Source organism: Cheilinus undulatus, linkage group 15, assembly GCF_018320785.1.
Source record: "Cheilinus undulatus linkage group 15, ASM1832078v1, whole genome shotgun sequence".
Lineage (NCBI taxonomy): Eukaryota > Metazoa > Chordata > Actinopteri > Labriformes > Labridae > Cheilinus > Cheilinus undulatus.
In genome coordinates, this window is record NC_054879.1 from 25,518,291 (window position 1) to 25,531,915 (window position 13,625).

A 13,625-nucleotide genomic window follows, 5' to 3' on the forward strand; every position below is an offset into this window, starting at 1 on the left:
GCATCTCTAGATCCTGTCCATGTAGATCACAAACAGAATCAGAGGTGAGGGGCAGCCATGGCGAATGCCAACCCCACTGGAAACGTGTCTGACTTTTTCTGACATTCAGAGTTTCCTACATGTTTGTGCAATTTAGAAAGTGGTGGACTTTGCATGCAATTTTTGATTATTGAAAACAATAAACTGCCAGATATCGGGTGTCTGTGACTACTTTTTGTTGCTGTGATATCAAACAGGTATCTATATCACTTGGTTTAGACAAATAATATGAATTTTTCTTACATAGAAAACAAAAATACAAGGATATTTCTGAAATCAGAGTAAACATCTCACAAGATAATCTTGTGGTTAATAAGCATAACACTGTCAGTGGTTCTTACAGTAAACAATATATTTAATGACTATTAAGCCTGGCATCTATTCCTTGTGATCGACATTATTATATTGATAGAAATGATCCAGTTTTATCCTACACCTCGTTGGAAGATCTATCGATATATCCTGAAAACTGGATGTATTGCCCAGCCCCAGGTCTGCTGAGCCCTGATGTCACACCTCCACGGTTCCTCTTTCTTTTGTAGAGAGCATCCTCATCACACATGAGCTCAGTGAAATGCACACAAACACACAAGCTGCACAAATGTATTGGAAATGCACGTAAAACATGAAATATCTGCACAAAGAGCAGCTTTTCCTCCGTTTTGCCGCTGAAACTGAGCGCCTCTCTGCATTTAAAGCAGATTTGTGCTGATTTTCTGCACGTTTCTTCCCCGTTCACTTCATGTGCGTCTCCTTGACACCCAGATCACTCATTCAGATGCTTCCCTGTCTTCTTTTTGTCTCCGGTTCTTGCCCGCCTACCTGTTTTGTAGAAGGCATCAGTGTCGGGGTCGCTGGGCGCCTCCTCGGCCGCTTCTGCAGGGTTCATACCGAAATCCTTCAATACAATCCAGCGACAAAGAAAAGACAAGAATCAAAAAGAAACCCCAGATCCTGTCGTCTTTTTAAAATCCCTCACATGTTCACAGTGTCTGCCCTCTCTGTCGCCCTCTCTTTCTCTCCCTCCATCCTGCTTTCTTGCTCTTTCTTTCTCTCTCGGTTTGTTTGCTGTTTCAGTCTGGCTTCGTTTCTCTCTATTGTTCCCGGTCCAACCTCTCTCTCTCTCTCTGCTGCTGGCCGCCAGCCTCTCTCTGCCTCCCTCCTCCTCCTCCCCCCAATCCCTCCCCCAGCACCTCCCCTCCCTCTGTCTCTCTCTCCCTCTCTCTCGGCCTCTCTCCCCATTTAATTCATTGACCTTTATTAGCGAGCTTTTAGGAATGATTATCCGCCTGAAACAAAGATTTACGCTTAAAAAAAAACACACCAACATCAGCGAAGGGAGAAGAAGAAAAAAAGGAAACTACACTACAATTAGTTTATTCCCCTCTACGGATGATGAGAGTGTTTTCCAGATTTTATGGGACCTTTTTTCTCATTTAAAAGACCTTACATATAAATACATATGAATCTTATCCGCATGATGGCGCTAGAGTTTATAATTTAACACTCCAAGCAGTGACAGTGCACCCTCTGAAGAGAATGAACCCAGTCAGAATACATCATAATTCCTTTGCTTTTTTGTGTTTGTGTGTAACATTTTATTTTGCAAGCACTTGTCCGCACATAAACTGAAAAAAAATCACTTTTCCAAGTGTTTTTGTCTTAATTCTAAGGCTCCATCCGCCTCAAAAGCTCAAATAAGGATCTCATTTTAAGATGTTAATGTGAAAGATCAGGTCTGAATTGCTTGTAATGACCAGTGCTGGATAACATTACTTTCAAAAGTAACCTTTTACACTACAACAGGGGGGTCAAAACCATGGCTTTGGGGCCAAATGCAGCCCATATTTTATCACTATGCAGGGAGCTTTTGAAATATAATGAAATATGGCCTTTATTAGAACATGCAGCTTGTGTTTGACTTTGTGCATTCAACATTAGATGCTGCTGCTGGGTTACTTCTGTAACAGTGTTAATTTTGGCAGCTATTTTTAACTGTCGTCTTAGTCTTTAGATGAAATTTCTTTTAGTTTTAGTAACATTTTAGTCATTTCTACCCTTTTTAGTTTTAGTCTAGTTTTAGTCGATGAAAACTGAAGAACATTTTAGTCTAGTTTTAGTCCATAAAAAGTCCTCACATTTTAGTTTTTACTTTGAGTCCAAGCATTCATTTCTTGCCTGAATCTGGTACCAAATCATGGTAGTGTGTTCTCTGCACTCTGCCAAACCTGGGGTCCCTGCTTTTTACAGCTGAGAGGCAGAATAGATACAGCTGGATTTTTTTTTGACAGATTTACCCACAGTGGAGAAATATCACAGATTTTGACAGACAAAACTACATTACATTTTAGTCTAGTTTTAGTCATCTTGATGAAAACTAAACTTACTTTTTGTCAGTTTTGGTCATCACAGATCTATTTTGTTAGTCTGTTTTTTGTCATAGAAAAAAAGGCTGTCAACAAACATTTTTAGTCATAGTTTTAGTCAAAGAAATTAAAACTGTTCTGTAAACAAACATTTTGACAAGAAGAACTTGCTGAAGTAGCTTTTTAAGGTCAGTGGTAAACATATTGACAAGCAGAACAAGAAAACCTCAATTCATAACATCCAAATGCATGACAACAAAAGGATTACAGCAGTCAATAATTGTGCTCCTTTGCTCTGCTATCCGCTCTGTCCTCAGGCCCCAATTTATATAGCATATTATGCTAATCAACTTCAAACCCAGCATTCTTAAAGGTTTGTCAGCTTGTTCTCTTTGTAGATGAGCTGTCAGTGTCTTCCCTCCCTGCTGCGTGGAGCATCATTTTCATCTTGACCAGATGTGGATCTAGTGGTAGCCAGGGCCAGCCAGGCCCCCCCCAAAACCTGATCAGCTGTCTCAAAATTAACGAAACTGTTTCTTTTGACAGCTACTGATGGTGCTGGGGTTGTTCTTCATCAATTTAAACCCTTTTGACCCATTACACCTGTTTGTGTCCAAACCACTTGTTCTCAACTGGCGGGATAAGATAAGATAAGATAAGATAAGATAAGATAAGATAAGATAAGATAAGATTAGATAAGATAAGTATTGCAAGGAGCCAGTTGAATTGGTTTGGGCATCTGATCAGGATGCCTCCTGGTCGCGTCCGGCTGGGACAAGACCTCGGGGAAGACCCATAATGCGCTGGAGGGATTACGTATCCTGGATCCCCCAGCAGGAGTTGGAAAGTGTTGCTAGGGAAAGGGACATCAGGGTGGACTTGCGTAGCCTGTTACCCCTGCAACGTGGCCCCGGATAAGCGGATGAAGACCATTTAGGAGACACATTTTTTAACCTGTTCAGTCTACAGCAGGGAACTGAACATTTTAACCAATGGTAGAAGTTCATACTCTGCTCTATTCATCCACTGGAAGGGCAACCTGGAAGGCACTTTATCCTTCATTTAATGGAAGGGCACCCTGCAGGGCCCTTCCTCTCATTGTGACCACATGGCACTTTATCATGTTATGCCAAGGTCAGGGTCCCCTCATAATTTTACACAGGAAAAGGGTCAGTATTATAAAGTTGTTTTTTTTTTCCACTGAGAGGGCAACCTAGAGGTCAGGTTATCACGATTGTCCGCTGGAAGGGCACTATTGAGGACACTGTATGTAACCTTCTGCCCACTGAAAGGACACCCTGCACAACATTTTGTGTGTTTTGTCCTTCAGAAAGACACACTAGAAGGCACTTTGCCACCGGAAGGAAGAGCTCACTTTGTCATGATTTGTCTTCTGGAAAAGCACCCTGGAGGCTACTACCTCATCTGATTTATAATGCATCTACTGCATGTAGATCAGACTGAACAGATGCTAAAATAAGTTGTCCAGATCTGGTCGTAACATCAGAGCCAGCTCACTGTGGGAAAACTGGATGGAGGGACCTATGAGTACAAGAGGGCAAAGTGTCTTAACCTGTGGGCGGACTGCAGAGCAGCGGGGGGTCTGGCCAGTATCTCTTTGAGAAATGTGTAGAAATGTGTAGCCAAAATGATTAAATAGCCAATAGATTTCCAGAGTGTGGTTTAATGCTGTTAAACCTAAGTCTAGAAAGTAAGGGAACAGTTGGTTGTGGAAACACATACAAGATTAGGGTTTGTCGTACCTGACCAAACCAAACTGTATTGAACCAAACCAGACGGTTTGGTAGAAAGGCATCTTTAATCGTCTGGGCATCAGAGGATCACAGGAGAGAAAAGGAGCATCATAGACAAACTGGGGTCCGATAATCTGAAACACCCTATGACCCTCAGGTCATCACTACTGCTGGTGTTTTATGAAACTAAGAGAGTGTATATATACTGTGCTGTATGAAAAAGCAAACACTGTAGACATTTCTTTGCACAAAAATGTGGATTCAAGAAAAGTGCACTTCAAGAAGCAAAACTTCAAAATGTTCAGCTTCGTTTTGGTGTCCTTCACAGAAATATAAAACACTCCCACCAGTCTGAAATGTCAGCTTCTTTTGTGTGAATATCTGGTATCTGATACTTCAGCCAAACCAGGCGTTACTCTAAGGATGTCAGTGATATCTCAGAACCGACTCAGATGCCCCGGAGTCGGTTCTTCTGTGACGGGATTAAGAAGTGATTCATCCACTCTGGGTTTCAGAAACAGAAAGAAAAATCTCTCATTAACTGTAACCTTGCTGACAGGGATTCTCCATACAGTACAGATAATCCTTGGTGAATAAAGAACGTTTGATCTCTCAAGGGTCTTGTTTGCTTGATTTAAAAAAGAGCGGACGCTTTTGATGCATCAAACACATGCAGACTTATACCTTTGCCTAAATGCTAATCATAGCTTGGATGAGCTTGAACTTTAGAAGGCAACAATCTTCTTTTTGGCCCTTAAAGCTGCACAGAACAATCAACTGAATGCTAAAATGAACCACATGTTGACAGGAGTCCACACTGACAAACCTGAAGTCTGCATGTCTATGGAGCTTGTTAGCATCTTTTAGCTAATGTTTGGGCCTCATGGTTCATTAACTATTTGGTTCAGCACTCTCATTAACTCTGCTTTCAGCAGCTGCCGACAGTTTTTTCAAAAGGCGTCAAAGTGAAGAAAAACAAAGGAATTTATGAAAACTGAGCCAAAGCTTTAAGAGGATTGTGTTTTCTCTGCTGGGTAAAGACAAATGTTTTGGTGACACATTAACCCTAATGAGGTTTGAGGCTAAAACATGTGAGTCTGACAGCTTGTTGTGCATCACCGATAGCTGCAAATCAGGAATATAAGGTGCAGTTTGTTAAAGAACAGCTAAACTAAAAAACAGTAGATGGACTTAGGACTGCTGGAGTCTTCAGAGTTAAATCAATGAAAATTTTCCTAAGCATAATTAAAACAGTACTCTGAGCAAACAACCTTTCATGAATACACCAAACACCACTGTGTAATCGCACCAATTAGCAACTTTGTATAAATTCCAGGAATGAAAATCTTCCCTAAACTGTTCATAAGGGTCTTCAGTTCTGTCATAGATTTGTTAAATATGAGGCATTTTACGCCAAAACTTATGATCAATTTTTAGCGTTCTAAAAGTCTGTGTTTTATTCTATTCAGGTATATACATGTTTATGTTCGTGAATGACACTTTTACCATCAAATAATCTGTTTATGTCTTCCTTTGGTACCAGCTGGAGGAAGTCTGCCCACCTTTTGGACTATAGAGTGAACAATGTCAAACATATCTGTTCCTTCCCACCCTCCTGTCACACTCTTCCTCCCTCTGACCTCTTCCTCTGGTTCTCCTGTCATTCAGAGCTTCTCCTCCTCTGCTGCCATGCAGCCACTCCCCACGCCACTCTCCACACTTATTGTGTGATGCTGCCATCTAGTGGACATAACCACACATAAGCGCTTAGTCATCTAATAACAGGATTCCAGTCATTCTCTTAATAGTCCCAGGAGGCTCTTTTTAAAGCTCAAGACACATTTAATGGTTCATTTTTAAAAAGACTTCTAATTTGCGTTTCTACAGTGATTAGTCATGGATAACGAATTGTAAAAAATCAGATGTTTTACTCTCTCCTGGTCTTTATTTTCACTTGCTATTTTTTAATTTAGGCCAAATTAGCTCCCTTTACTTCACTTTCCCCCTAATCTTTAAACTTGTCATATTACTCACACCTATAGCCTAGTAAAGGATGGGCATGGGGCATTATTTCTTTCGCCCCTAAAAGTAACTTTTTCTTTTTTTGCAGGGTATTTATTTATTTATTTATTTTTTTGCAGTTTTACATCATTACTTAAAACTTTTAGAGCTATGGGGAACCAGCAGATTGGTGCTCATGTCTGTGCACAAAGTGCAGAGGTCAAAACCAACCTGTAGCTCCTTTTCTGCATGTTATTCCCCTCTCTCTCTCCTGTATTCAAACTTTATCCAGTGTCAATGAATACAGAATATTTCAGACCTTTACACAATGAGGGGTAGTTCTTTTGAACCCTCCAACCCCTCCTTGCCACAGGCCTGTTACCCAACAACTATTTAATTTTTGATTTATCATAATTATTGGTTTTAAGTGGACATATTCTTGAGACATCAGTTTTCTAGGGGCATCTATCCATCCATCAATGCATCCATCTATCCATTCCTCCTTGTAAAGTGTCGCTGTGGTGCCACTAATCCCAATCATTTCTATTAGAATCATTGAAATAGCTATAGCTAAATTATACAGAACATGATAATGGTTTGATAAACAAGCTAAATTGTGACTCCAGAGGGTAAACCAAACTTAAATGCTGCTTGGTTTGGCAGAAATGCAACATTATTAATTCAAATTAATTTTCAAAAAACAGAATCAGACATAAATTCTGTGAACGTTCTTTGAGTTTGCATGAACCACAGATTGAAAATAAACATGTGTAAGTGTTAATGGTGTATGTACTCGCTCTAATGTGGCTCTGTAATGATAAACAGATAAATTAAGAGTACAGGATGGCCGATAACATAAAACAGGCACAAAACAAAGATCTTCAAGCGTTGTCAGTCGTTTCATTTATACAAATCTTTCAAGTTTGGATCTTTTGGGGATGTATGAATGTATATTTGTTCTCCTTTAGCAGTAGACAAAATTTAACAAGTTTTAAAAAACTGAGATGAAACTCAGCACATCTAAATGTTGTGAACAGCAAAAGGCTCAAAGGTGTAAAATGCCTAAAAAATGTCTTAAAACAAAAGAAGAGACCCAGATTTTGATTTTAAGTACTTTTCACCACCTCTGACAGTTCCAACTACAGTATGTACACTGAAAAAAGTAAAACATTGGTTGAACTTAAAAAAAAAATGAAGTAATCACACAAAACATTTTGAATTGAATCAATTGAAATTTTTTTAATTAGGTAAATGTACATTTTTTAAGTTCATAGAAACTATGTTTAAAGGTTTAGCAAACCTAATCATTTTAGATTGTCCTTAACTAAAAATAAAAATTTTCCTTAATCATATAAATATTCCACTCATTTGAACTTAAAATGTTTAAGTTCATACAACCATGTTATAAGGGTTGGAGAGGGTGATGAGGGCTGGAGCCTTTCCCAGCCAATTTAGTGTTACCATTTAACCTAATGAGCATATTTTTGGAGGTCGGAGGAGGACAGAGTACTCCAAGAGAACCCACGCGTGCACGAGGGGAACATGCTAACTCTGCACAGAAAGGTCCTGACTGGGAAGTGAACAGCGACCTTCTTGCTGTGAGGCAACAGCGCTAACCCCTGCACCACCATGCCTCCCGCAAAGTCTCGAAAGTCAACACATTTTTCCTGAAAACTCCTGCTACTTTGGCCCGATAGGAGAGCAGAAATGTATTAAAGGGGACATATTTTTCCCTTTAAGGCAAGTTTATATTGGTCTCAGAGGTCCCCAAAACATGCCTGTAAAGTTTATTGCTGAAAAAACAGTAGTATAGGCTTCTTGCAGGAAATGGATGTCACTCTCCTGATGTTTCAGGCACTTCTATCCAAAGTTTAGGACCTGACTGAGATTTGGACCATCGATCTCCCAGTCAATACTCGGGAGGGTAACCCATTGAGCTAAACTGGAAGCAGGAAGGTCAGGACTCAAAATGTCCTTTTTAACATTTATTCAGGCATAACAGGCCATAACAGACACATTTCGATACGTAGGTAAACACTGGATGCCTGTGCTGGAGTGTAGAGGGAGAGCCACTCAGAAAGTGACGGTTGCTGTTGCATCAAGTGTATTTTGAATCCACTCAGGACCTATGGGATGTTGTTACTAATGTGCATGTGCACAGCAGGCTTAATGCAATAAAAATACATTGATCCAATGCCAGTTTAAATAAAAAAATATAGGTTCAACCATTAAGATAATTTAGAAGATTTAGATTTAATGAACAAATTAATAATTTTAGGCTGTTATAAAATGAAAAATTACATCAATCCAACAACAGCGTTGTTGTACTTTTTTCAGTGTATATGCTGCAAAATACAACCTCTTATCAGCAAGACTTTACCTCTGCACACTGGTGTTTTTTATGCTACATGATCTAGTCCTATTTATTGATGGCTGTAGGTTTCTCTTTTGCTGCTCTGTTCCTTGTATTTGTTGTCTTTTAAAAGCTCTGTAAGCCTACAGAAGGCTTGTAATAAAAGCTGATGTACCATGGAAAGGAAGCACTCGTCTAAGGAAGCACTCTTCTTCCCCTGTACTTCACAAAGACTCTAATTGGTCAGTTATTACCTAAATATGTCCAACACAGCTGAACGGTAGCTCCACATATATGTCCCCAGGGCAAACTCGGTCACATTGTTCTTTCTTTTTTTTTTGTTAGACTGAAACAAGGCAAGATGTGTCTTTACATAAAAGTCCTCCCTGGAAAATGTGCTGCTGCGCCTTCAGGAGATGCAAAGTGACATTTCCACTGCCTCCTTTTGACATACATCTCTGAACAGCCATGTTTATTCTGCTTCCTTAAAAAAGATGATTCAAGACCAAGATTAACATAGCTATACATCAAATATAGCCTAAGAATAGAGTCATGAGTCGCTCCTGCCTGCCTTTACCAACATTAGAGTGATTTCATCTTTATTTCAAGGCTTTATTTAATATCAGTGATATCAGAGAGCCTTAGGCTAGTACACTGTGTTCTGTACAGTGTATCATCTTTATATTGGGGTTAAAATAGGTCTGCATTCATAGATAACTAACAAGACGTTTTATCACATATGTCAGCATGATCTATGGCAGAGTTTTATGGTATTCAGTTTTTTCTGCAGTGCTTTTCCTTCTGTCATCATTTCTTCTATAATTTGCATTTTTGTACTCCATATTCTATTTATGAATTATTTTTCTTATTTTAATAATATTTTTGTTTCTCCTCTGGGAGAAATGTTTTTTTCCTGATTTACAACACCCAATAATTACATTAAAATGGCACATTAAAGGCACTTTTTCCATGTTGGATCCACGTAAAGGGCACCCTTAAGGGCACTTTATCATATTTAGTTATAGGGCTACCTTGAGGACATGTTATAATATTTTTTTTCCACTAAGAAGTTGAAAGAGTGGTGTGGAAAAATCCATGGATAGATAACTTCAAGGACACCACCGCAGCCAATTTATCATGTTATGTCCTCTTATAGGTGGCAACCTTGATGGCTTGTTGTCATTTTGATCTATGCACAGAGCACTTTGTCATGTTTTGTCATCTTATAGATCACCCTAAAGGGCAGTTTGTCATGTTTTGTCATCTAATAGAGCATCCTAAAGGGCACTTTGCCATGTTTCATCCACTTGTAAGGCATCCTTGATGGTAATTTTTCACCTTTTGTCCTCTTATAGAGCACCCTTGAGTGCACTTTATCATGTTTTGTCCCCATACAGGACATACTTGAGGGTACTTTTTCATTTTATGGACTTAGAGGACAACTTTAGGACATTTTATTGTGTTTTGTCTGCTTAGAGGGCAACAAAGAGGGTGCTTTATCAAGTTTGGTCCAACCCACAAGTCCACTAGTGCTCACATTAGGTACACTAGGGGTGCTGACTGTAACATAAGACTATGGGTGTAGGAGAGGAATGAGTCCACCAGAGCTGTCATTCTCATGGTTATGTACCCATGCCCCATGTACGGAGGATGTTGTCCCACTGTTCTGTCAAGAGCAAGCTGTGCAGATGCATGGTTGAAGGTAGTTATAAGCTGGGGGTGTCTCCTCACCACCAAACTCAGTAATTATTAATCGCGCCTGAAAAAGGGATTTGGACCCTGCAAGACAAAATACTGCTCCAGCACCAGAGCAAATTGAATGCTTTAACTAAATATTTAACCGTGATTTCACAGAATGGATCCCATGTTTCTCCTCTCTTTCTGCAGCAATGATCTAAAGAGGGTCCTCCATGTAACAGAGGGTTACTGGACTGTAAGAAGTCTTCATCTCTGTTAACGCCATATTGTGACTGCTCGTCGCCTCTCGCCTCTTCATGATGCCGCTGCTCCCCTGTGGCAGCTGGACGGTCACAAAGCATTACGGTGAAGTCTGAAAGCAGTTTCTGCAATGTCGGCCTGACTCCATCAACAAATGCTACAAGGATACACAGGCCTGTGTTGGTTTGAGAGGGAAGCAAGAGGCTCTTCAGGAGCAGGGATGATGCAAATGCTCTCAAAACTGTTTGACATAAAATAACAGAACATTCTTATTTTAGAAGACAGCTGAGGAGTTTTCTCCTGGAATGAACCCTTGTGATTCCTGGACTGTGATTTGATCTGCAAACAGCTTTTTACTCAAAGAAATACTGGTATTTGAGGGCTGATGCTACCAAGAAATAATGGAAGAAGTTTTTAAATCTTCAGCTGCCAAATGCTTCTTTTAAATCGTGACTTATTGCAGAAATTCATCAGTCAATCATGATTATTCCTAAATATAAAATTCTATCATTGCAATTCAAAATACTATTTTAAGTCCACATTGAGAATTTGAAGTAATTCTTGCAAGTGTCTTGATCAGTAAATCAATCAAGTATAAATGATGTATTTCATTATGTTGACTTTTAGATTGTTTTAATGTATGCTGCACAGCCACACAACCAGTCTGAAACCATGAAGTAGTAGAAGTAGTAGCTTCAGAGTGCTTATTCAGTCAAATACACTATTAAATACTATTAAAAATTAAGAAATATACAGGAGTGCATGTACAAAATGACTCACTGATGTTTAACACTGTTATGAATTAAGAAATGTACAGGAGTGCATGTACAAAACGACTCACTGATGTGTACCACTGTCATTTCGATCGCTGTCTGAGGAGGTCTATTGGCATTTACTGCCCCCCAGTGGACACTTTTAGTTAGTGCTTGTGTTTTCTTAAGTTTCATTTCCTCTGGTTTAGTTTGACTTATCACAAAGAGCAATTACCATGTGTCTGTAGACCAGCAACCTTATTTCGTTTAGCCTTGGAGTTGATATGTCTGTAAGTCAGACATTATTGTTGATGAAAAGAGAATTGTCATGGAAAATGTTATTGTGTTTAAAGATAATGTTTTTCTGGTTGTGTGAATCATTTTTATTTTGAACAAAATGACACTGATGTTTAACACTGTTAAAAATTAAGGGGTGACACTTGTAATATAGTCTTTGTGGTCCACAGAATATATGTTCCTGACTATTACAGTTGATAAGAATCAAAGGTTCCTATAATTCCACAGGAAATGAATGCGTCATTTTTGACTCACTTATGGAAGGGTGGGGTGGCAATACAAAAACTAGAATTTGATAAAATCTAGAAAAAGTAAATTAAAAATCTTAATGGTATGATATCAATAACATGTTTCTTTGAGGAATAGCTGGAATATGAAATGATAACATTTCATTTCAAAGATATTGCAAGACTCTGAGACTCCTGGTGTCATATCATCTCCAACTTGCCTTGTTAATTGTCCATGTCAGTGCAAGTGACAGAAAGGAAAATCAATATCAATCACATGGCCATGTGAAGGCTTGAAGGGTCAGTGGCAGCTACCCATAGACTGTAGAAGGAATTGGACAAACCCTGTGTGACATCAGCCGTCTGCTTACAATAGGCAGACTCAAACAGCTCTTGAAGCCAATCCAGAGACATCAAATTAACCTGAATTTTTTTGTCTCTTTAGAGCCTTATACAGAACACGGAAGCTAGTCAGTTGACCAAAATTAGAAAAGTATGAGCAGAAAATTAGCTTCAGTGAAGTTTCCATGTACTTGTCTGTCTTTAGTAGTGGAAAATTAATCCCTACACTGCCATTGGGATGAAAATCTACACAAACATGGAAAGTTTTATGCATTTTCAGCATCTTTGGATCAATAATGCTGCTGTTTGGGAAGTGAGGGCCAAAAAATTTTTGATTATTGATGTATACGTGAGTGCTAATCACATAATTTTGGTTAGTTCATGTTACATAATGAATGTATGATCACAGTCAGTGTCATGGCACTGTAATGTTAATACAGAGTAATGTTTTGATTAGGTTTACATAATATTTAACGGCAGGATCAGGAGAAGTGTGTTTGGTGTCTCTCATGGGTTATCAGCCATATTTCAGCACCTGTATTTGGGGGGGATTTAGGCTTCACTTTAGTACAATGGGAGGAGATAAAGATGCATGACCCATCTTTATACCCAGTCATTGGTCTGAAAACACCTCTATATCTCTGCACCTTTCTGGACACATTCTCTCTGCCTTCTTTATGATTAATTATGCAGACTCCTCAGTATTTCATGTGGTAAAGATTTATTGATGTTCAAATGCTACACATAGCACCTTCACATGTCGGGGGTCCACAGTATGAGGTCACTGACACAGGCTAGAAACCCCCCTGCTGTTTCCTGTCTGCGTGAATACAAAAGATGAGGGCTCAGAGAGGGACATGGATGAGTGGCCAGAGTTTTGCCTCTTTTCATTTTTTAAATATATATACTCCAAGGATGTTTGTGTTTGTCACTGTGATTGCAGAAATCCTTTATTTCAGAGGAAGAAAATAATACATTTGAAAACAAGCAGTCAAAGGACACGGGCCAAATCTGCAACATCTACACCTGGTCATGTTAGCATGTTAACTGTGGCTATAAAAAAAAAGACAAAATTAAACTTTCCAACATGATCATCTATTTAACAAGTCTCAGTAGTATGGCACCGTTTCAGGCTTTCATAGAGTCCAGTGTTTAGTGATGAGAGTACTATTTACAATTAAAAAACAACCAAAAATGAATCAACAAAGAAGCTTGATAAGCTTGTGTTTTAAAAATAGTGCTTGAAACAAGTGACTCGACGTAAAACTATGTACATACCTGTATTTGTCAAAGCTTGTTCGCCTTATATACACATCTTTTTTCACATTGTTAATAAGTCACATCAATCATATTAAATATAAGCAAACATTTCTGCTGTTGTAAAAAGAAAGGGAAAGAAAACGAGTCAATTCGAAATGACATGTAACCACGTGTATCATATTTCAACATAAAACATAGAACAATAATATTAATACCGATAGTAATGACATTATCCAACAATTCAAATGGAAATCTCTTTTCAGCATCTCTTCTTGATGAAGTAGTTTGACTCTGCA

At 38.9% G+C, this 13,625-nt stretch overlaps 1 protein-coding gene across 2 annotated transcripts in view; it reads right to left on the minus strand.

The window, feature by feature from the left end:
- The window catches only part of kalrna (kalirin RhoGEF kinase a), a 220,696-nt gene extending 219,560 nt beyond the window's left edge, over positions 1–1,136 (minus strand). For both annotated transcript variants that reach the window (XM_041806652.1, XM_041806651.1), the window contains exon 1: positions 862–1,136. In XM_041806652.1, the coding sequence (XP_041662586.1) occupies positions 862–928 (67 nt within the window). In that variant the 5' untranslated portion in view covers positions 929–1,136. The remainder of the gene's footprint in view (positions 1–861) is intronic.
- Positions 1,137–13,625: the final 12,489 nt, after the last annotated feature.